General features: G+C 25.2%; 1 protein-coding gene across 1 annotated transcript; it reads left to right on the top strand.

Moving 5' to 3' along the window:
• The first annotated feature begins 15,892 nt into the window (after positions 1 to 15,892).
• On the top strand, positions 15,893 to 24,012 carry LOC145841968 (cytochrome P450 3A21-like). The gene is made up of 15 exons (XM_082949286.1): positions 15,893 to 15,981; positions 16,431 to 16,545; positions 16,610 to 16,659; positions 17,530 to 17,626; positions 17,688 to 17,764; positions 17,980 to 18,114; positions 18,535 to 18,601; positions 18,791 to 18,878; positions 19,373 to 19,497; positions 19,667 to 19,736; positions 20,054 to 20,217; positions 20,534 to 20,622; positions 20,999 to 21,155; positions 21,913 to 22,053; positions 23,128 to 24,012. The coding sequence occupies exons 1-15, from the start codon at positions 15,908 to 15,910 to the stop codon at positions 23,203 to 23,205; spliced, it is 1,527 nt and encodes a 508-aa protein (XP_082805412.1). The 5' UTR covers positions 15,893 to 15,907; the 3' UTR covers positions 23,206 to 24,012.
• The last annotated feature ends 370 nt before the right edge of the window (positions 24,013 to 24,382 follow it).

The raw sequence follows: 24,382 nt of genomic DNA, 5'->3' as shown, positions 1-24,382 counted from the left end.
AAAAAAAGTTTATATACTTTATACATATTGTTAAAATATCGCACAAAAATTTAAGATTTTGACTTGATTTTTAAACAAAGTTAGTAAAATTTTTAATCTCTTATACTTTGTGAAAAAGTATAATCTAGTTTTATATTTAGAACTAAATTTGATGCAATCGAGCATTTACTTTCAAAACTATTTAAAAATATCGCAAAAAAAAAAATATTTTTTGAAAATAATAATATCGTTAACAATATAAAAAGCTGTTGTTGTATTATACTATAAAACTAGTTCAAACAAGACAACAAGGCTTAAATTTTAACTAAAACATGTTGAAAACTTAGTTCAATATCAAGTTATCAAATAAGACAGCAGCAAGTGTTTAAACAACAAGGAAAAGTTATTTACCGCAAAACGATTAAAAAAATCTGCTAACTATCATAACCTATCTTTGTTTTTGACAATCATACGTTCATTTTACCAGTTTAAAACCTTTTAGCTGCAACAGTTTTCAAATATAATTATAACTACAAAACGTTTTTCACTTTTTTAAAAGATCTTTCTGTGACTTATTTTTAGCCAATGAAAATAATAATAGAATATAAAAGTTAGTATATACTTTTAATTTGTTATTTCACAATAATGTAAATATAAGTTGTTATTGAAATCTTTAAAAAAGTTATTTTTTAAAATTTTACTTCATATTTGCAATTCAGTTATATTAAGTTTTAATTACTAAATATAAACGTTTTTTTTAGGTTTTAATTAGTAAACACTTCATTAAAACAATTTTAATAAGCTCTTTATTTCTGTAACATTGACGTTTTACTATTAAATTTTCTTAAAAAAAACGAGAAAGAAAATTTCTGAGAAAATAAAACTTATAACTTTGAGGCATTAAACATAGAGTTTTTAAAAGTGTTTGTGTTATCAAGTTTGAATGTGCTCTGCAAACTTGTTTTTATAAACTTTTACATCAAAATTAGTCAAAAACAAACAAATTCAAAGATTACTTAAGTGTATCTATCGTATTAATTAGACTAAGAAAGTTGCAATTCTTTTCTCTTTTATTTTATATAAACCAAAAATAAAATAAAAATGCTATCAAAAAATAACTTTACTTCTATAAAAACTTAAAGTTTTACTTTCTAAAATATATTTTCTACAACAAGAAAAAATAAACAAAAGTATAGTACATTTTCAAAAATAAAGATAACAAACTTAAGCAATTTAAAACTTAAACATACTTTAAAACTAGTTTATAAAAAAACTTTTTATTAGTTTATATATTCTAAGCTATTTTATCTAAAACTAAGAAAAACAAATTTTTATTTAAAACTTTGTGTTATGTACTTCCACAACAAAATATTTAGTCTGTAGGAAGCTACCTCTCGACAAGCAAACAAAAGAAAAGTGGCTTCTCAAGGAAAAACAAAATTGCCGTTGAGCAATCGAAGCTGAGCATTGAATTTTTCTCTCTTTATGTGTTAGCACTGCAAGCATGTGACATTGCATTCACTTTTCAGCACGGTCAACCTACGTCATCATTGAGAATTGACGATAAGGAAATAACGATATTTTTTTCGAAATGGAAGCTTATGTTTGCATTCTAAAATGCAGTGATGTGTTTAAATTTTTTGCTTTTTATAATAAAAAAGCTCTTTTAACCTATAACTAGCTTATTTTTCATAAAAAAGCTTACTATGAAAACATCACACGCTAAAAGTTTACTTAAATGTAAGTTTAAACGTACCTAAAACTAACCTGAGAGCTAATGAAACTGAATGATACAAATTGTAAACTTTGCTCTGATTAATAACCTGTTTTGTATGTTAATGTTTTTGAAAAATTTCAAACGCCTCCGGACAAAAAAGACGAGTACTAAATACTTTCTAAATAATTTCACAAGAATATTAATAATTAAAGTAAATTTTTCCATGATTAACTTACAGAAATGGTTTAATTTTACTTATCCACATATAAAGCTATATTAGTTAGTTTTTTTTTCTAAAAATATTACTAACTGTTCTGAATGAAAAAAATAAGTCGTTTAAATATGAAATGTATTTTCTTTTTCAAACCAAACCTTTTTTCTGTTTTAAGCAAAATTATAATCGATCTTATACTTTCATTTTTTTGTTTTTTATCATTATAAACTGTTTTAAATAGTGGTTAAAATTAGTTTTATTTAATCAGTTTCCATTTTAATACTATTTACAATTTTAAACACCATTTCGTCATAAAAATGCTTAAACAGTACTGCAGTAATAAAAAAAAATGTAATACGTTATCTTAAAAAAAAAATTAACAATTTAGTATATGATAATATATAAGTTAACGTAAAAAGCTATGAATTCTAAATTACTGAACTGCATTGAAAATTAGATTGCTGTAAAAAATGAAAAACTTTCATCTATTAATTTAAAAAAAATGTTTTGAAACTTTTTTTAAAACTCAAAAGCTAAACAATGCTTTTAATATTTAACTTCTTTTTCTACTTACAAATCAAACAGTCCAAAAGTAAACAACGTTAAAAAAGTATTTGTTCGATGACCTTATTTAGGATAAAAAACAATTTATTGTTCCAATGGTGTAATCACAATTCTACATAAAAGCGTTAGGATTCAAAGTAAACTTTAATTAAACTTTTTTTTAACGTGATAAAATTTTAAACTATAATGTTTAAAGAGACAAAAGATTGAATTATTTACTTAAATTATCTAAGTTTAAAATAACTTTTTTTATAACCTTTTACTTTAAAAAGTTGTTTAATAAGTTTAATTTTTGACTTATATATTTATAATCGTAAATGACTAAAATACAAAATAATAAACATTTAAAAAAAGCCAAACAATGAGCCATAAGCAAGAATTAGTCATGCAAAATGGTAAAAATAAAAATTACGAGCTTGTGACAAATCTGTGAAATAGTCAAAAAATATATGATTAACACAATATGTCACAACTTAATAGAAATTCTATTTGGCCACAAGTTTTTAGCCAATTTTATTTTACCGTTTTATTTTTTAGAATTTACAGTGTAAAAGTGAGTACAAAGGGTTTTGTAATTTTCACCTAGTTTTATACGCGATTATCAATGAAAATTGAAGCTTTAGGTTTTTCAAAATATTTTACCTCAAATATTTTTTACTTAAAAAAAAAAGTTTTTAAATAGTTTTTCTTTATTCAAAGCTATTTTATTCAACTTATTAACGATTTATAAAGAAAACAAAAAAATCATTTAAAAATTTGAAAGATCATTAATTTTTAATGTTTTGTAGGCTCTCAACGTTCTGGCGTTAGGAGAGGAGACAGCAAAAAAGGTTTAAATTCTACTTATTTGTAGAAATACAGTAATAGTTTAATATTTTCTTTTTAATTAAAGTTTTTGGATATTTATACTATTCGATTAGTTAAACAACCTAAGCAATACAAAAGCTTTTATTTAAAATTTAAACTTCTTTACAATAGTATATCTATGATTAATAATAAAATAAATATAATATAAACTTATTGCTTACTTGTTGACTTGTTGATTTTATACAAAACACAAATAACTGTAAATATAATTCAAAAATAGATAATCCGAATACTATAAACTCTATTTGATTGTTTTTAATAGTTATCATTTCTTTTTTGTCAAAATTTTTTCTGATACTAACTGCTAAAAACCCAAGTAGTAAAAAAAAGTTAGAACTTCTAATTGAACTGTAAAAAAAGGAAACAATTAACAACTAAATCAAAGAGAGTTTACCTGGAATTTACATGTTTAAGCGAAGCAGTTTAAAATTAAAAGTAATTAATTTTATAAGAAAGTGCTTAATTGTTGTTTACGCAAAACTAAAAACTAATTTTGAATTATCATGAAAAATTACATTAGAGAACATTATATTGATTTTTAGCCTTCAAACTAACTAGTTTTTTTTTTTGAACAAATTAGTAAATCCAACTAGCTTTGTTTTTGTTTTTTAGGAGTAAGTTTTTCAACTTATAATGTTTTACAATTGTTTTTGTAAGACTCTTTTTTAAATTTGTTATTTTTTTTGCATTAAGATTTACTGATGAAATTTTATGTAAATAAATTAAATTTTTAAGTAAAATTAATTTTTTTTTTGTTCATAAATTTAAAAAAAAAAAGTTATAAAAATGAAAATTTATGTTAAGATTTAAATTAAAATTCTATTGTTTATTTTCTATTTAAAAAAAAAAAAAAGGAATATTAGTGTTTCAAAAATCGGAACATTTTAATATTTATTTTTTTATAAAAACAAAAACTACGCTAATATAATCAACCATACTTTTTTTTTTATATTCTGAAAATTTTATTGTCGTATTAGTTTTTTAAGTTCTTCAATATGTTGTTTTAAGTACTTGATCATTTAATAAAATCTAATGTAAGTTAAATAATAAAACAGTAATTTTTGTATTTGTTATGTATACAACTTTATATACTTTAAACAACACTTACAGTGTTTATTAATCTTTAATATGGCTACATGATCAAAATCATGTGTAATCAAATAATTAAAAAAAAAAAAATTATCAAACATAAATTTATATATTTTCTACTCGGCTTGCTAGATAAATGAGAAATGTCTTTTGCCGAACAGATTTCCGCGGGCAGCGTGATTTTGAAAAAAGTTTAAAAACTGAATTTTAAAGCAAAATTAAACAAAACATTTTATAAAATATTTGCTAACTACTGCGTAATAAAAACCTAGTCAAGGTAACATTCTATAATATAGGTTAAAAAAATCTGAGTTAGTCCGTTTTTTACAATTTATCGAACTAAAACCAAGTCGCGATTCAAACTTCCTTGGTGGGCTAGATCTGACCTGTACGTTGCCCACTACCTTATAATAATGTGTTACTTGAATTTTTACTTTCTTAAATTTTATACTGTTCATAACTATATATTTCTATAATCTAAATTATTCATACAAACCTATCAAAAAAAAATTCACTTTAATTTTAAAGACAGTGATTGAGACAATAAGCATTATTATAGGACACTTTGCAACTCGAATCAGGAAATTCGATAAATCTACAATTGTTTAATTTTATTTTAAAAAATGACTAAATACTATTAAATATAGTATAGTATAAAACAATGTTAAAATACTAATCGTTATATAGCATAGTTTAACGAACAATGTCTAATCTGATCAGTACACTGTGTAAATCATAAAGTTATAAGTGAGCTGCAAAATTTTTATTATTTTAATCTGATAAATGTTTGATATGTACATTTTCTTAAATTTTTGTAATTAACTTGATATTGACGCTAAACCTTCTAACTAACTTAAATATAACAAAAGCTTTATAAAAAGTTAATGACATATAAAGTCATCGTATCGTTAATCACCTCATTACTTTATTTTTTGAAAGTTTTACAAAAGTTCAACAGAACTTAATACAATAAAACATTTAAAACTTTAAAACAAAGTCAATCTTTAGTTTTGTATTTTAAGTATTCTAATTTTATAGACACTTATTTAGTAGCTGGTTCATAGATTAAATTATTCCTTAAACTATTATAAATATTACCTTATATTTTTGTAGACAACTGAAAAATTACTTTGTGACCACCAACTACCTTTAATATACTATACTTTAAAAATTTAAAATTTTCTGTTTTGCAACTTTTGTTAACTAAATTCTATAAATCAATAAAAAACAACAGGTGTCATAAATGGTAATTTTGTCGTCAAAATCAATTTGTCCTCAAAAACTGATAAAAGCTGTTAAGCACTGTCCGTGTTTTCTTGATGTTAGCACTCAGAAGGTCTGTGATGAAGAATCCAAAGGCAATAATATAGTACAGGTCTTGCCAACTTTGGGAAATCAACCAAAAGAAAATGTATGTATCACTGAGGATGAGTTGTTTACCAAAGACTTTTTAAAATCTGATAAAAATAAAAAAAATGTGTTCAATGATAATTTGCTTATAAGTGGTACGAAGGTTAAATCGGCAGTAAAACCTGAAAAGTCTATGAAGAATAAAAATAAAGCATTTAATAAGAAAAATAGATTTATAAACACTGATAAGTCGCAAACTAAAACCAAACAAGCTGAATCGAAAGAGTCAGTCACTAATAATAAGGACACATGCGCAATTAAAAATCTAGCAACAAAACATAGCTGAAAACTGAAAGGTAGTGTGAAATTTAAATCTGTTCCAAACGCAGCTTTAGAAAAGGTTGATGCTTTAGAACAGAAACTGAAAGAAAGCTTGGTGAATCGAGAAACTAATCCAATAAAGTCTTCTACAAATCTACAGAAGTAAGTATGAAAGTTTACTGAGAACAAAAAAGTGTAAAGGAAAGAAAAATATGAGAAAACAAATTTTAAGTACAAAATTTTCCGCTTTTAGTGCTGAAAAAGCAAACCCGATGCAAACAAGACTCAATGATACAATTAAGGCTGCTCCAAACGCATTTTTATCAGAGGTTGATGTTTCACAACTGAAACATAATGAAATCTTGGTGGAAGGTAAAAAAACTCCTTTCTTGAAGTTTACTGGTAATTCTGGTAACAAAAAGTTTGATAATTTACCTGAGAAAAAATCGTAAAAAAAGGAAACCTAAAAAAAAACTAACTTCAAGTGCAAAACTTTCCGGTTTCAATGCTGAAAATCTTGACCTGAAACAAACAGGACCCAATTATACGATTAAAGCTGCTCCAAAAACTGATCCTGGACCAGTAAAAGCTTCAAATAATGTTGAGATTACAAAATTAAAACCGCACAAAGGACTGATGGATCAAATTCAGTCTATAAAATCTGAGTTGAAGCGTAAGATTTTGTTGAAAGAAGAAAACTGATTAAGAAAAAAATTAAAAAATTTAGATAAACCGAAGCTTATAAACCCAAATGAAAATACTATAAAGAGATTTTCCAAAAAGATACTTAATGGAATCAATCATATATACTTGAAATTGTTTTTCCGTGATATCCTAAAAACAATTGCTAAAAACTTACTTCCTACCAGAGTAGTGAACAACCTTCTGGTAATAACACTAGCTCGAAAAATGAGGTCTTTGTTATAGATAGCTCTATCCAAAAAAGTAAACTGGTTCTTAACAACAGCAGCCCTAACATTAAAATCCTGATGTAAGAAGCATAAGCACGTTTTTGAAATAGTTTTAGACTTTTAGATTCTATAAATTTCATAACTTGTAAAACTTTTTAACCATAAAACTATTAAGAAAATGGTTTTTCTTAAATACAATTCCGTTTAATATTTATTTTAAAAAGCTATTTGAAAATGTGTATTAAAGTTTCTAATGCTTCTAAAATGATAATTCGAGCCGTTAATAACAAATGATGTTGTTATTTAGATGTTTTAACCTAAAAATACGCAGAGATTTGTCTAAATGTTTAGTTAACGTATAAGTATGTTGCTTTTTTTTGTAAATTTTGTAACAAAACCTTTATGTTTAGTCAGAGGTATGCTTTATACAGCTTCGTTGTTTATGCATTATTTTACTCTGTTTCAAACTTTATTACAAAAGATTTCATAAATTTTTTAAACTAAAAGTACACTAAGAAGACATTGAGATAAATTTAAATTTCCGATTAACAACGGTCCATACAGTTTTTGTCATATTTAAGCATTAAAAAAATCACGTATTTATATTGCATCCTATATGAAAGGTTTTACTTAAGCACCTACAATGATTGTAAGCTAATTTTCATACATTTAGTACAATTTTTAATAATTTTTAATACAACTAGTGTTAATTTTTGAAAACTTAGCATTGTTACAACATGAAGAGTAATTGTTAATGTTACCTTTTGTTTATTTTCAGTACAACTTAGTTTATTGTCTATTTGTTATACAAAAGAGAGAATGCTAACCTAATACTAACTGTTTTTTATTTGTTTTAATCACTGTAGAGCAGCTATAATTAATTTATTGTAACACTTTTTATGAATAATGTTTTTCTACGTTTGTAATTTTTAACTGTAAAAATAATTGGCAAAATAAAAATGTACTTTATACTAAGCTGTACTTTAAAAACATTAAAATTTCATCTAAATTTGATAGAAACAGATTGTTTGAAATAAAAAAAACATAAACTACAGATTAAAAAAAAATTGTTAATACTTTTTTAATTTCTTATCAAAAACCTAAAGATCAAATAACTTATCCAAAAATCATCAAAAAAGTGAAATTAAAACCTTATAATTTCAAGTACGTTTTTAGTTGAATCAGTTTTTGAAATGATATATAAGATAAAAACTAAAAAATGTACTTTAGTAAATCCTAAAAACTGCTTTGGTAAAAAATATTAGGTCTGTAAAACTATACTCATTTTTCGTTTCCGAAGTTGACTAGTTTCTGTTTATATAAAGTCTTTGTTTTTTTTTTTGCTTTTTTTATACTAACTTTGAAGCTATATGAAAGTTATGTTCATATTACAATTTCTAAACAACAAAAAACTTTACCCGTATAAGTCCTCTTTCAACTTTGTTAATTCTAAATTAACTTTAGATTTTTTATAAGTTTAAAAGTTAAAATAAAGATGAAGATAAATATAAAGTTCAAAAAAAGTACTTAAAAAGATTCTTTTGTTTTTATCATCAACAACAACATTAACGTGCAGCAGAATGAAACATTTTTTAAACTTCTCATTTATGGTTTTTACAAAATTTACAATGCAATCTTATAATGATTTAATATACAAAAAAGTTGCTTACCTGTAAATATAAAAAGTGTGCTGCTCACATGTCTAAGTATAATTTTATTGTTTTCTTGTACTACTTTTTATTAAACTAGAAAAGAAGTTATATAAATTCTAAAGAGACACTAAGATATTTAAAAAAGTCCAGCTTATCATATTTTCACGTTAAAATTTATTCTGCATGTAAAAATTGGCAACAATAGTACTGACTTTATCAAAAAGATAATTTCAATAACTTCTAATACTACTTTGGTTTTAATTAAGAAAAAAATTCCGATCAACGTATTTGTTTTATTTTAATATTTTACTCTTTGATACTTGCAAGCTTTTGTGTTGATATTTTTTTAATATAATAAAAGTAACTGTACTTACTAAATTTACTTATAGATTAGACGACATTTCAGTCTGTTTAAGATCGATTTGAAGTAAAAGTTTGAAGCTACATTTAACTACTCACCTGCTGTATAACTACGCAACTTTACCCAGCGTAACTATGCAGCAGAGCAACTAAACTGTTCACGAAATAGTTGCATATATACAAATTTCTTCAGTTTAAAGAAACATTTGTTCATTTTACGTATAAATTGTACTTAATTATATTATTGATAACATTTGGCACAAAAAAAAATCAAGTAAAGCAAAACTTAGCACAAAAAAAGCAATGTTTATAAATAGGAAAACTAAGAAAAATTTTAACGATTAGTTTTAAAAAAAGTAACTTTGTCACAATTGTTTTTACTTATAACAAGTTTTTCTGTGAGTGTAGATATTAAAGTAATAAAACAAGTTTTTGTTACATCCGTTTAACTACAAGTTAGCTTAAAAACACGAACACAAACTACGAATAAGGTGCGTTTAAAATGCTTAAAAGATATTTTATAATTAAATATAATTAACTTTAATGACGATATTTTAAATCAAATAAAAATTTTTAGTTGGTTTTTTACTATTTAAACTTCATTGTACTTAAAATAACTTAATACATATGTCTTGTAAAGAAGTATAATAAAACATTAAGTATGTTTGCAGTATATTTTGCTTAAATTACTACCAGCTTTTTAAAAGCGTTATTTTTATTAAACTAAAACTTAAATTCGCTTCAAAAATGTTTACAATAAGCTTCTCTTATAAAACACAACGATTGAAGGCCTTTTTATTAGGAAATACTAGTCATAAAAAACAGCAGCACAATATCTTAGCGAACAAAAGCTTGTATTTCGAAATAAACGTTTTCTACATTTTCGTCAATTCTCAATGCTGACGTAGCATGATGAATGAGCTGCTGTATGATGCAATGTTAACATTTGAATCTAATGCAAGTATATGTTGAGAGAAAAAAAATAATGCTAAACTTTTGTTGCGTAAGGCAAATTGTAGTTTTTTTTGTTTAGCTACTTAACCTTTGTCATGGAGGTTTGGTTCACAAAAGACTGTATTCTTCTAAGGGAAGTTCTTGTAATGAATTATACTTTTATTGTGTATAGAAGTTATGCAGAACCTTATTTATATAGTGAAATAAATAGTTTATGTATGTTTTTTAAGTTTGCACAATTGTTACCTTTTTTATCTCTGTTGAGTTTAAAATTATTGATAAAAAGGGCTGAAAAGTTAACAAAGGTAAGTTTATAACTGTTCGAACTAAAGTCAAGTATTATCGACAGTTTTTTAACGAAGAAAAAACAAAATTAAATTACATAAACAAATTAAATATGTTAAAAACTTTAGTTGAAAATAATATTAAAGAATATACTTATAATTTTAAAAGTGATATTTTGGTATCTCAATCGGCTGATTATTGGTATGGACGGGTTTTAACTTTCGCTAAAAAATTTTGTTTTAGTTATCATCATTTTCCATACAAAAAAAAAAGTTAGGTACGTGTACATATATATATATATATTTATATAAACTGTGACATGTATATTGTGTGTGTATTTACTTGCTTGGAAAGTTTTAGAAAGACTGTGACTTTTTTAAACTTTACCATCGTATATGGATCTCTCATTTCTAGCTTACCGATAGCAGTTAAAATATAATAAAAAGACGTATACTTAATGACAAAAAAAAGTTAATAGTTCTGATTTAAACTTTTTAAATAAGTTAACAAAAATAATAGTTATGTTACTTTATTTCATTAATACAGCAGCTAATTTTAACTAGTATGGTTTTGTTTGTTGTTGAAATATTTGATATTTTCATTAACATTCGACAATAACAGGGCACAAACTTTTAAAAATTATAATACTTAGTTGTAGAGTAGAAAATTTGCTTTGCATGTTTCATTTTGATCAAGTTAAAATATGACAAAGTTAATTATTTTATCATAATTTTTGACTTCTTAATGACATTTACAACACTTAACAATCTTTACTTAATTACAAAAGCAACTTTACTAAGCTAACAGCCTGAGATAAAATTACAAGAATATATTTTTTAATTATTAAATTTTCTTTTATTTGATGTAAAGTTTTACGTCTTACAAAGCTTTATTTTGCTGCACAACATGTGTCGCAAAACTAAGAAAAATAAATGAACTTAAGAAGTACATTTCAAGCATCAAGTATGTTTTTCTATTCCTTTGTTGGAAATAACTAAGTAGTGTTTTCGGTTTCATAAATAATTAACTAAAAATAACAGCTATTTTTCTGACATTGTTTTATAACTGTCCTTGTTTTTTCAAAAACTACTTAAAAGTTGTATTGTTTCTTAACATTTATACAATACCTAAAAGAACTATAATTACGAATTTAGCTATAAATTGTTATATTATATTGAACGATAAAAGAAATATGTCAAAAAAGTTTAGAAACACGAAAGAACCTTAAATTTTAAATAAGTAAAGCACAGCTCCCATGTTTTTAGTTTTTTTAATCTAGCTCTTGAAAATTATATAGATTTAAACGCCTTGATTAACATGTGTCTACTCTTGTTGGATAAAATTCAAAAATAAACAGTTTTACAGTATCTAGACTTCAGAAAGTTTAATTCTACTTTGAAAAAAATTGGCTAAAAAATTACTGCCAAACAGAATTTCTGTTTGGTTGCGACATATTGTGTCCATTTTTTTTGTATTTTTCACAGGTTTGTCACAAGCTCGTAATCTTTATTTTTACCATTTTGCGTGACTAGTTCTTGGTTATGGCTTATTGTCTGGCTTTTGTTAAATGTTTATTATTTTTCTTTAAATCATTTTCGATTATAAACATAAAAGTCAAAATTAACCTTGTTTAACAATTTTTAAAGTATAAGGTTAGAAAAAAAGCTATTTTAGTTTTAGATAATTCAAGCAAATGTTTCAAACATTTGTCTCTTTAAACTTTATGAATTTAAAATTTAATCATATCAAAAAACAAGATGTTGATGAAAGTTCACTTTGAATTCAAACGCTTTTATGTAGGATTGTGATTACATCATTGGAATTAAATTGATTTTTATCCCAAATAAGGTCAACGAACAAATTCTTTTGACTGGTTGCTTTGTAAACATAAAAAAAAATTAAATATCTAAAATATTTTTTAGCTTTTGAGTGTTAATGAAAAGTTTCAAAACAGTTTTAATAAATTAATAGATAGTAGTTTTACATATTTTTCAGCAATCTAATTTTCAATGCAGTACAGTAATTCTGAATTCATAGCTTTTTACGTTAATTTATATATTGTTATTTACTAAATTGTTAATTTTTTTTAAAGAAAACGTCTTACTTTTTTTTTATTACTACAGTACTGTGTAGGCATTTTTATGACGAATATGGTGTTTAAAATTGTAAATAGTATTAAAGTGGAAACTGATCAAATAAAACGAATTTTAACGTTTAAAACAGTTTAAAATGATAAAAAACAAAAATACGAAAGCATTAAGCACGATTATAATTAAGCTTAAAACCGAAAAAAGATTTGGTTTGTTAAAGATATTTCATATTTATACAACTTAATTTTAATTTCAAAAAAAAAAAAAACCTTTTAGAAAAAAAAAACTAACTAAAATAATTTTGTATATGGATAAGTAAAATTAAACCATTTCTGTAAGTTGGTCATAGAAAAATTTACTTTAATTATTAATACTGTTGTGTGGTTCACAAAAACTATTTTATTTAAAGTATCTTTTATTCGTCTTTTTTGTCCGGAGACATTTAAAAATTTTTAAAAACATTATAATAAAAAACAGGTTATTATTCAGAGCAAAGTTTACAATTTGTTTCAGACAGTTTCATTTGCTCTCAGAATAGTTTTAGCTACATAAAACTTACATTTAACTAATTTTTTAGCGTGTAATGATTTCATAGTAAGCTTTTTTATGAAAAATAAGCTAGTTACAGGAAAAAAGAGCTTTTTTTTTGTAAAATCCAAAAAATTTAAACACATCACTGCATTTTAGAATGCAAACATATGCTTCCATTTCGAAACAAACATCGTTATTTCCTTATCGTCAATTCTCAGTGATGACGTAGGTTGACCGCGCTGAAAAGTGAACGCAGTGTCACATGCTTGCAGTGCAAACACATAAAGAGAGAAAAATTCAGTGCTCAGCTTCGATTGCTCAACGGCAATTTTGTTTTTCCTTGAGCAGCTACTTTTTTTTCGTTTGCTTGTCGAGAGGTAGCTTCGAACAGACTAAATATTTCGTTTAGAAAGTACATAACAAAAAGTTTTAAATAAAAATTTGTTTTTTTTATTCGCTTATCTTAGAAATTTTTTATATAGTCTGATAAGTATTTTTTACTAGTAGTTTTTAAGTACGTTACTTTTATTTATTTGTTTCAATAGTAGATATAAAAACGGGTAGGTGTCAGAAAAGCACAGCGTCACTTTAGCACGGGGTGACACTTTAGCACGGAGTGACACTTTAGCACGGCGTCAATTTAGCACAGAGTGACACTTAAGCACGGAGTGTCACTTTAGCACGGCGTCACTTTAGCACTGGGTTACACTTTAGCACGGAGTGACAGTTTAGCAGGGCGTCACTTTAGCACAGAGTGTCACTTTAGCACGGAGTGACACTTTAGCACGGCGTCACTTTAGCACGGAGTGACATTTTTGCACGTAAAAATTTTAAATCTTGTAAAATGTTTATTTAAGTAATGTTTAATTATCTAAAATAATTAACTTGACAAACAAACAATTGTGAAAATTAGTTTTAACACTTTTTAAATTATCGTCTTAAAAATAATTATAAATAAAGTTATTACTTTGGGCTTAAAATGAAATAAGAAAGTTTATAATCTTTATATTTCTCACTTTTTATTTAAACCTTACGTTTAAAGTTTAGTCTTATTAGAAATAGTTAAAGCATAAAAAATTTTTTTTTTAATTTTACAGCTCGTATTAATTACTTGCTTTATTAAAATAGTTTTATGTCTAAACTTTAAAGTAAAAGTATCAAAATATATTTATCTAAAATTAAGTAGTAAAACAAGTTAATAAAGTTTTTTAATTTAAATTTGTCTTAGTTTTAGGTAAAGCTTAAACTTGTAACTCATTTAAAGCTTGTTAAATTTTAGTTTACATGTTGCATAGTTCGTTTTTAGACTTTTTAAACAATACAGTACCTAATGTGATTCAAGCAAAGAAAAAAAAATGCAAAATAAATTCTATGCTAAAATGACACTCCGTGCTAAAGTGTCACTCCGTGCTAAAGTGACGCCGTGCTAAAGTGACACTCTGTGCTAAAGTGTCACTCCGTGCTAAAGTTTCACTCTGTGCTAAAGTCTCACCCGTGCTTTTCTGACCCGTTCCAATAAAAACAACATACACAACTTTTTAACAAAAAATAAAAATACTCTTTTGATCTTTTGATATAAAGTTGAACTTTGTTTATGGTTTTATACCAAAAATAAACTTTAAAAAGTTTAAGTTAAAATATTTAGTTTGGGTAAAACTTTTGTACTTAAATGCAAAGAGTTTGTAAGTTTTTATTACATAAAATTAAACTTAGGTATAAACTGTTATATCTTATTAGCTTGCAACAAAGTAGTTGGCAGTATAAAATAACTTAGAATATATAAACTAGTAAAAAAAATCTTTATAAATTATTTTTGAAGTATGTTTAAGTTTTAGATTCCTTAATTTTTTTTTTGAAAAGGTACGTAACTTTTGTTTATTTTTTCTCGTTATAGAAAATATATTTTAGAAAAGTGAAAATTTTATAGAAGTAAAGTTTTTTTTTTTGTTAGCATTTTTTTTGATTTTTTGCTTTATATAAGTGAAATAGAAGAAAAATTGCTACTTACTTGGTCTAATTAATACAATATGCATACTTTAGTAATCTTTGAACTTGTTGGTCTTTGACTAATTTAGGGTTAAGAATTTAAATAAAACAAGTTTACAGAGCACCTTCAAACTTGATAAAACAAATACTTTTAAAGAACTTTATGTGTAATACCTCAAAGTTATAAGTTTTATTTTCTCAAAAATTTCATTACTTTTTTTAATTTTTTTTTAAAGATAGTTACAGAAATAAAGAGTTTATTAAAATTGTTTTAATGAATTGTTAACTAATTAAAACTTAAAAAAAGTCAACATTTCATAATTAAAGTTTAGTATAATTGAATTGCAAATATGAAAAAAATCTTTAAAAAATAGCTATTTTAAAGATTTCAATAACGAATAATACTAATATTTATATAAAATAACGAATTAAAAGTATATAGCGACTTATATTATTATTCACTAAAAATAAGTTACAGAAAAATCCTTTAAAAAGAGAAAAAAAGTATAGAGTTACAGAAAATTTTTGGCTACTATCACACCTAAAAGGTTTAAAACTGGTAGAATAAACGTATGGTTGTCAATCACAAAGATAGTTATTATAGTTAGCAGAATTTTCTAATCGTTTTGCGGTAAATAACTTTTTTTTGTTTTTTAAACACTTGCTGTCTTATTTGATAACTTGATCTTGAACTAAGTTCTGAGCTTAGTTTTAATTAAAATTTAAGCCTTTTCGTCTTGTTTGAACTATTTTTATAGTATAATACAACAGCAGCAGTTTATATTGTTAACGATAAGATTATTTTCAAAAATAAAAATGCTTTTAAACTTAGGCTATATTTTTAAATTGTTTTGAAAGTAAATGCTCGATTGCATCAAATTTAGTTTTAAATATAAAACTAGAATGTATTTTTTCACAAGGTATAAAACATTAAAAACTCTACTAACTTGGTTTGAAAACTAAGTCAACATCTTAAATTTTTGTGCAATTATTTAACAATATGTATAATATATTTTTTTTTTAGTTTAAAATAAAAAATGAGCTGGTACAGCATATTTACTTCTTACAAAGAAACTTGGATTCTTCTGGCGACGGTCACCTTTCTATTATGGTTTGTATTTGCTTTGGTTATTTACTTTTAGGCTTGCCAAAAAACAGAGAATTCTTTTAAATTTAAATTGTCGCAAGTAATCAAGTTGCCCTTTGATTAATTGAAAAACTGTTTAAAAGCTCAAATCAATCATTTTGAAAATTATTTTTAGGAAATTTATGAATAAAAGTAATTAAAAGATCTTATTATAAAAAAAAACCAAAGGATTGTTGTTAAAACTTTATAATAATCTCCATACTAACATTACTACATAACAATAACATTAAAATATTTTACTAACGGATAAAAAATTTTATTTAAGTTTAATTTAGACTTATCCGTCAAAAAAAAGCTACTTAAAAAAGAATAAATTCAAATTTTTAGCAAGAGTTTAAAAAAGCACCAACTTAGTTTTTCTCTATTTGGTAAACAACTTATAGAAATAAATATCGTTTTTAATATTTTCGCAGGATCTACTTGAAAAGAAGGTTGGGGGTGCTGAAAAGGCTGGGTATTCCCCACGACGACCCAGGATTTTTGGGGCTCAAGTACGTGATGCAAATGGCGAAAGACCCGGATGAAATGGTGAGAGTTGGTTTTGTTAACAAAAAGGTTCCTGCTTTAGATATTAACGCTGTTGATTTTTCAGCTACTGAGGGACGACTTCAACATGCGAAAGAAGTACGGCGACATCTACGGGTTGAAATTTTGTTTAAATTGATATCTTTTTGTGTTTTGAAAAGCAAAACGAAGTTAATGATTGAGTCTTGGTTAAAAAAAGCTATTTACAAGATAAATACTTGACACCGCAAAAATAGGTGCAAGTTGTTTATAGCTTTTTTAAAAAGTATATGTCACTAATATATTTGAAGAATGATAAATAGTAGTAAAAACCATTAGTTTGAACTGATAAACTATATTTTGAAGCAAAACGTCAGACATAGACAAAGAAAATAATATAATTTAAGGAATATTTTAGAAATGCCGTTTAGACAATATTTACTAATATTAACTTTACAAAAAAATTTGAAGCGACTAACAACATTAAAATTAGATGATAACAACTTTAAGCTGACTTGTAATGTCTCTGAATGATTTTTTTAAATGAATGACCCATAGAATAAACCTTAAGTTGGCTTACAGTATTCTAACATAGTATTTTTGGAAATATAGTTGGTTATTTAAAAGACTAAAGCTTCTGATAAGATTCATAAGAATAAGTTACAATGCTTTCTATCTTTCACATTTTCTATTAGTGGACTAAAAGTAGTTAAAAATCTCATCAATAATTATCGTATCATATTAAAAACATTTTTTAATCATATTTTACGTATATTTTAATTTTCAATAGAACTATTTAATATCTTTAAGTTATCAAAATTGGTTTAAGTTTATTATACAAATACGTTTTTAAACTGTCACGTAAATTTAAAACTGTATACTATCTATAACCTTCTATTGAAAAATAAAAGTTGTAAAAACAGTTTAAATTTTTAGTCAAGTATTAACTTCCGCTCCAAATTTGTATAACTTTAATTTTTTAAACAGATTTTAATTTAACTTTTATAGACGATACCAATTCTTAACTCCTATCATAACGATTTGGGACACGGAAATAATTAAAGAGTTGTTCGTGAAAGAGTTCCACAACTTCCCGGACCGGGAGGTGAGCTTTTAATATTTGAAAATTTGTCAGTTTGAAAACAAACCGTTTTACTTTTCGCTAGAAATGGTTGCAGAAAATAAACGGCGAAATGAATGACTCCCTGTTCATGTCTAGCGGAAACCAGTGGAAGAGAATTAGGTCAATTAATTGTTTTAATTTTTAACTAATGTTTTTGCTTATATTAACATTTTAGTAACTTTTAAACTATCAATAAACTAGCAAAACAATTTGCTTTACTTTTTCAGCTTAAATTTTTGAAAAATAACACATCGACTATGTGAAAAAAAACTTTTAGAAAACAACTCAAGTAGAATTGAAACACGGATAAATTTTTATTGATTCTATTTCTTCAGAAAAACATTAAGCCCAGCATTTTCAAGTTCCAAGTTGAAGCAAATGCTATACATAGCTGAAAACTGCACGGAAATTTTCATGAAAAAAATGCAAAACATTGTTGAAAAGAAAGACGGAATGTTTTACGCGAGAACGTAAGTTTAAGTTTAAACGTTTTATTATTACATTTGTTATTCAAAACTGTTTTTATAATCTTATTTTTTGCATATTAAACTAAATCAGTTGTTGGTAAAGGTTTAAAAATGTTAATTTCATTTTTTATTTGTTATTCACTTAAAAGTTTTAGTTTGCAAAACGCAACATTCTGCTTTTAAATTTTTAAGTTTGCATTGTAAATATACTAAAAATAAGCAGAGAAAAATAACTCCGCTTAAAATACTTAACATAAAAAGAGTTAAAAAACTTTAGAATATGTTATACTTACATTATTTTTAACTTTTTAAAACTTATTATGAGAAATACAACTTTTTCCAAACTAATATTTTACTTAATGTAAATACAGCCTTAAAAGATTAAAGTTGTCAGTTTTACTTGAACAAGAAAAATTAACACAGGGATTTCGGGAGGTACGCACTTGACGTGATATCGTCTGCAGCTTTCAGCTCAAATTTCCACGTTCAGGTGTGTTAACAATTAAAAAGTGAAAAAAATTATCTTTTTCCGATCTATGTTAGAGAAGTTGACTAATTAAAACTAAATTCTCAACTTTCTCACCCGAAATACATTAGAGTTTTACAAAAGATTTTAGAAAAACTTTTTGTTTTTGCGAATAGTTTACCTTAAATTACTAAGTTGTTTATTTTTCAATAGGATGGAGAAGAGGAGCCGAAAACTTTGAAGTTGCTCAATGAAGCCATCAGCCCCGAGTCGTTCAAGGATCCAGTCATTGCTTTTTTAAGTAAATAAATATAAATACATTTTTTTGTTACACTGCAGACTGTGTTTTGATAGCAAATAAACTTTTTTAATGTATTTTAACAACCGAATTTTGATTTGCTTTTGAAGCATAACCGTAATTGAAACTACTTTACTTTTCTTTTTTTTTAATTAGTGTATATTACGCTTGTTTCATTAAAACTAGAAGCATGAGAATTTCGCACAAAATTCAGAATACATTATATGCAACAGCCAAATTTTTATACAATGTTATTATATAGTATATATTAGTTTAATTAAATCGGAAGCTATATTTTAAAGCAATGATTTAAATTAACGCTATTTACTTTAGTTTTTTTTTTCGTGCCAAAACTAAAAAACTTATGAAAACTTAGAATGAAAATTAAACAATTTAAAAGAAATCTACTTTTTTAGGTTGTTTCGAGAGCAATTTAAAATACAAATCGTGATGAAACACAAAACGTTCTATTTTAACAAGCACCCTTTTGAAAACAGCCGTGTTCAGCTTTTTGGAGCCGGTGTTTGCCTGGTTCGACTACTCCATATTTTCCCGCGAGTTTCGCAAACACATGGTGGCTTTGACGGACGCCGTGCAAAAAACAAGGAACAAGGATGAAAAGGTGTTTCTTTTTGAAAATTAACTTTAAAAAAAGTTTAAACACTTCATCATAAGTACAAAGTAAAATTTTTATGTTGATATAAAAAATGCAAACTTGTAATATAGATTTTACAAGCGAAAGCTAAAAGTTATCTTTTTATCTTATAAATGTAATATTAATTTTTTTCAAGAGAGTTGATTTGATGCAGCAAATGCTGGAAGTTCAAATTCCCGACTCTGAAGTTGCTACTGCGTCAAGAGGTATTAATTTATATTCAAAAATTATAACTTTTTCAAAATTAGATAAGACAATGATTTTTAAATTGATTTAAAAAATACACTATACAGTTTTTTTTTGAATAAAGAGCAATACAAACTAAAAAGCTATAAATATAGATAAAATATAGTTAATCAACTGACTTCGAAAATTAAAAAGCTTTCCAGGTTTGAAACAACAAATTAAATACAATTAAAAATTCAACTACTTTGCTCTTTAACACGAACTTTACAAAAATATCAAAATTTCAAAGCTGAAAAACAGTTAGGATTTAAGTTCTTATATTAACTTTTACTTCAAGGTATGACGAAGAAGGAGGTGACGGGAAACGCGCTGATAATGATAACTGCCGGCTACGAGACAACCGCCCAATCACTGACCTTCCTCGCCTACAACCTGGCCAACAACCAGCACGTCCAAGACAAGTTGAGGGAGGAAATATTTGAGGCCGTCGACCGACACGACGTCAGTAGTGTTTAGTTGAAAAGTGGCAACTAAAATTTGCTTTTGTAGTAACCTTTTTGGTATAAAATATCAGATTTCAGTAAGTAAATGTTTAAAAAAGACAATAAGTTTGTCAAAAATTTGACTTAATAGTTGTAAAAATAGTTTACGCTTTTATAACAAGTTTTTTGACTACAAATATTAGTCAGTAAAGTATATCTTTCTATAAAAAAAACGAATAGTTTTTCTAATTTTATACGTTTGTTTTTCAGAAAACAAAAATTCTTCTTTTAAATAGCTTATGCTAACTTTAGCTAAACTTTTTACTGTTTTTCAGGGGAAAATAACCTACGAAACGATTAATGATATTCCTTACTTGATGCAATGTATAAATGAATCTTTGAGATGCTTTCCAGTTGTTCCTCTGTAAGTTAAAGACAGTTCAATTTTTGATGAAAAAGTCTATAACCAATATTATAGAGTATTTATTAGTTTTTACCTGTGATATACTTAAACTATATCTTTGTAACCTTAGAACTATTGCGTAGTATGTTTTGTATTTATTATCATATTTATTTTATTTTTTATTTAAAATTAAAACAATTTTTATAACTACATGTTTTATGGTTAAAATACTTCAAATCAACCTTTTCTTATAAGAGCAAGATTGATTTTATTACAAACTTGATGGAATTTAGAATTAATGATATAATTCTAGCTTTTATTATCATTATGAGCCTAAGATCAACCAAGTCTATTTTGAATAACATATTTATTTTATAAAATTTTTTTTCTCTTTCAGAAACTCTCGCTTCGCAGAAAATGACGTCACAATCAAGGGGATGAAGATTCCCAAGGGCACGTGGATCCACATCCCGGCCGGGGGGCTTTCCCGCGCCGAGGAATACTGGGATTCTCCCGACGAGTTCCGACCCGAGAGGTTTGAGGACATGTCCAAGGTACAATGTTTTTAAGGGATTAGAAAAAATAGATAATCAAAATAAAATTTAAATTAAGATATAAGAATGTATATTTTAATTAAGATAAAAGTTTTGAGTTGATTAAAATTTTCATAAGGTTTTAGTAGTAAAAAATTTAATTTTTGGAGTATTTGTTTTAAAAACAGTAGTGTTGGTTTTGTTTTCAACTGCTAAAAACCTAGCTAATGCGAGTTAGGTACATTTCCTACTCAAAATTTTCTATTTGATAAGACAAACAAGAAAAAAGAACGTGCATTTCAACTTAAAAGCTTTGTGATAACGTTTAAAAATAATGAAGAGAATGCTAAAGCCTGTACTTGTTTATTGACGAAAATGTCCAAGATACACTTTTTAAAAGACCCTTTTCTAAATTTTAATCCGATTTTAGTCTAAATAAATGTTACAATAAAAAAAAACAATCGAATAATATTTTCTTTTAGTCATTTTAGAAAATAATTAACTTTAAAAATTATGAAAATAATGACAATGTATTTTTTTTGACGAAAATTTTTGTAATCACCTTTAAAATAATGAAGATAATGTTAAAGTTTCTACTTGTTTTTTGACAAAAGTCTCCAAGATACATTTTCAAAGGACCCTTTTCTAAATTTTAATCCGATTATATTCTAAATAAATGTTACAATAAGAAAAAAGAACGACTAATATTTTTTTAGTTAACTTAAAAATGATGAAAACAATAACAATTTTTTTTTGACGAAAATGGCTTTTTTCGAAGGTGGACGTGGGAGGAGCGTTCCAGCCGTTCGGAGGAGGACCGAGGAACTGCATCGGGATGAGGTTCGCGTTGATGGAGATGAAGCTGGTCATGTGCCACATGCTGATGAAGTACAAGATCCTCACATGCGATCTCACCCCTGTCAGTTTGATTTCACCGTTTTGTTTTATATTATCTTGATTTTTTTGTAAGTTTTAGCTTGTTTGTTTTGCAGACAAGTTTTTAAGTTTTTTTACGTGTTCAGTTTACATTGTGGTCTCAATCCGGTCAAATTATATATTTTTTGTTTTCGATTATCTGATACTAAAGGTCGAGTTTTTAACTTTTACTAAAGATATAAAAGCCACCTCACTCCATCAGTTTGATTTTTTAATTTTTTAAGGACTAATAGTTTTATTAGTTTCTATATCTAAATAAGCTTAAAAGTTAAAATTAATTAGTTTGAATGAAAATACTGAACAACATTAATTGGTACGAGTTGTATTTAGAATAATCAAATTTTTTAAAGTAGATTAAAAATTTTAAATCACGTTTTTTATCCTTGTTTTATTCCCAGTTAAAAGCTTAACAGGGTTCATTTAATATTTTCAATAAATATCTAAAGTTTATTTGATTTTGAAAGAAAATTAGAGATAAAGTTGAAAATTAGAGAAAAGTTAAAGTTAAAGAAAAATGTGAAACTTTTACGCGTAAAGTTGATACAAAAAAAATCACATTTTCTATATACTTTTTTCTTCACTATTTTCTTTTTAATTTAAAATATGGAAAAAGTTTTAAGTTACTGTACTTCTCTTAAAAATCAGAAAGAGATTTATTTTAATTGATTATTAATGCTATAAATTTAAATTATATAAAAGAAATTACTGCTCTTTATTATAAGTTTAAACTCGTCTAATTTAATAAAGGTAGTTTATAAAACTAAGTTTTCTCAATTGAATTTACTTTTACTTTAACATCACAGTTATTTTAAGGTTGGAAGCTTAAAAAAAAAACTTAATACAGCAAATCAGTTATACCAAATGTAAAAAAAATTTAGAAAACAAAATTAAAATTTTTTAAAAACCGGTTAAAAATATTCAACTTTAACAAGTTTACTTCTGTTTAAAATGTTTTTTAAACTAAAGAAATTTTAAAATCTATCGATAATAATAATTGCATGAAAAAGAGTTTTATCATGATTTTATAAACCTTTAAGTTTAATAATTTTATTTTTAGGAAGAGCCTTTGGAAATGACATTGACAATCACTGTTACTTCTAAAAAAGAGGTTGTGCTTAAACTGAAAGAACTTTAAAAGGACCGTTACATTACACTATGAATTTACGTCAAATACACACATTTTATACTGATGTATGTTAAGTAGTTGTTTTGATAGTGTTACCTAGTGGCAGCACAGAAACATTTTTGATATAATGTATGAACTATATCTATCATACGTTTATGATATTGTCATACAAAACAGGTTTATACAAACTTATTTTGATACAATACATTTTAGTTTTGTTTGAATATTTTCTTTAAACTACATTAGTTAGTAGTTACTGATACTCAAATTTTATAACACTTTCTGGTTATGGTGTAAATAGATTTTTCAGTTTTGATATGTAAGAAAATATTTAAAGCTTTATTTAATTCAAAACCTTTATTTAATTTGCAAAATACACTTGAAAAGTTATCTTTGAGTTGATACAATATCTTTACAAATTTTAGAAATGTTACAAGGCTTAAAATATATATAAATATGTCTTTTGTTTATAAAGTGTTTTGCAAACCAAAGAAAATAATCAGTTGAGTTTTTATAATAACATATATCTTAAAAAAAAAATTTTTTGATAGAAAATTTTCTACCAACTAAATGAATTATATACTGCATTAAAAGATGTTTTTTTTCTTGATGGAAATATAAAAGAGGTTTAGCATTTTTCCTTTTTGCTTAATTTTATAATCAATAAAACTACTTACTTTGTATATTATGAGCCAACAGTTTATTCTGCAACTCTGCTAGAAACACGCTTTGCAACAATGGCTTTAAGTGTATATAAATCCTGAAAATGTTTCTTTTATAATATTTTTTAATGAAAAAATTCTCTTATAATAAACTGTTCGAAACAACAACTTATTGATTACACTGTATTCTAAGTATTACTTTTATAGCTTGTTTAATCCCTATTTCTTAGTTAGTACTTTGATATATATTCTTAAGAAATTAAAAGGAACTAAGAAATTACGCTTTATTTAATTTTATTTAACTAATACGTATGACTATTTAAAAAAATTACAGAAAAATTTTTGAAATCTTTAGTTCAGTTTAAAAGAGAGCTGAAGTTAAAACTGGTTTTATCTTTACGTAGCTCACAGTGTTAGCCAAAATATTTTATAGCAAACAATTTACTTTAATACATAACTAGTACTAATAAAATTTCAAGTGGACTTGAATTAAAGTAAATTTTGTTTAATTTTTTTTTCTTAAT

The sequence above is a fragment of the Thalia democratica genome, chromosome 8, assembly GCF_965202585.1.
Source record: "Thalia democratica chromosome 8, ktThaDemo2.hap1.1, whole genome shotgun sequence".
NCBI lineage: Eukaryota > Metazoa > Chordata > Thaliacea > Salpida > Salpidae > Thalia > Thalia democratica.
Note: the sequence above shows the minus strand (reverse complement) of the source record. Positions and strands in the feature narration are given on the sequence as shown.

Coding starts and splice junctions, on each gene's coding strand:
- LOC145841968 (XM_082949286.1), top strand. CDS start 15,908: ATGAGCTGGTACAGCATATTTACTTCTTACAAAGAAACTTGGATTCTT. Junction 15,982..16,430: donor ACGGTCACCTTTCTATTATG/GTTTGTATTTGC, acceptor ATATTTTCGCAG/GATCTACTTGAAAAGAAGGT. Junction 19,498..19,666: donor CAAGGAACAAGGATGAAAAG/GTGTTTCTTTTT, acceptor ATTTTTTTCAAG/AGAGTTGATTTGATGCAGCA.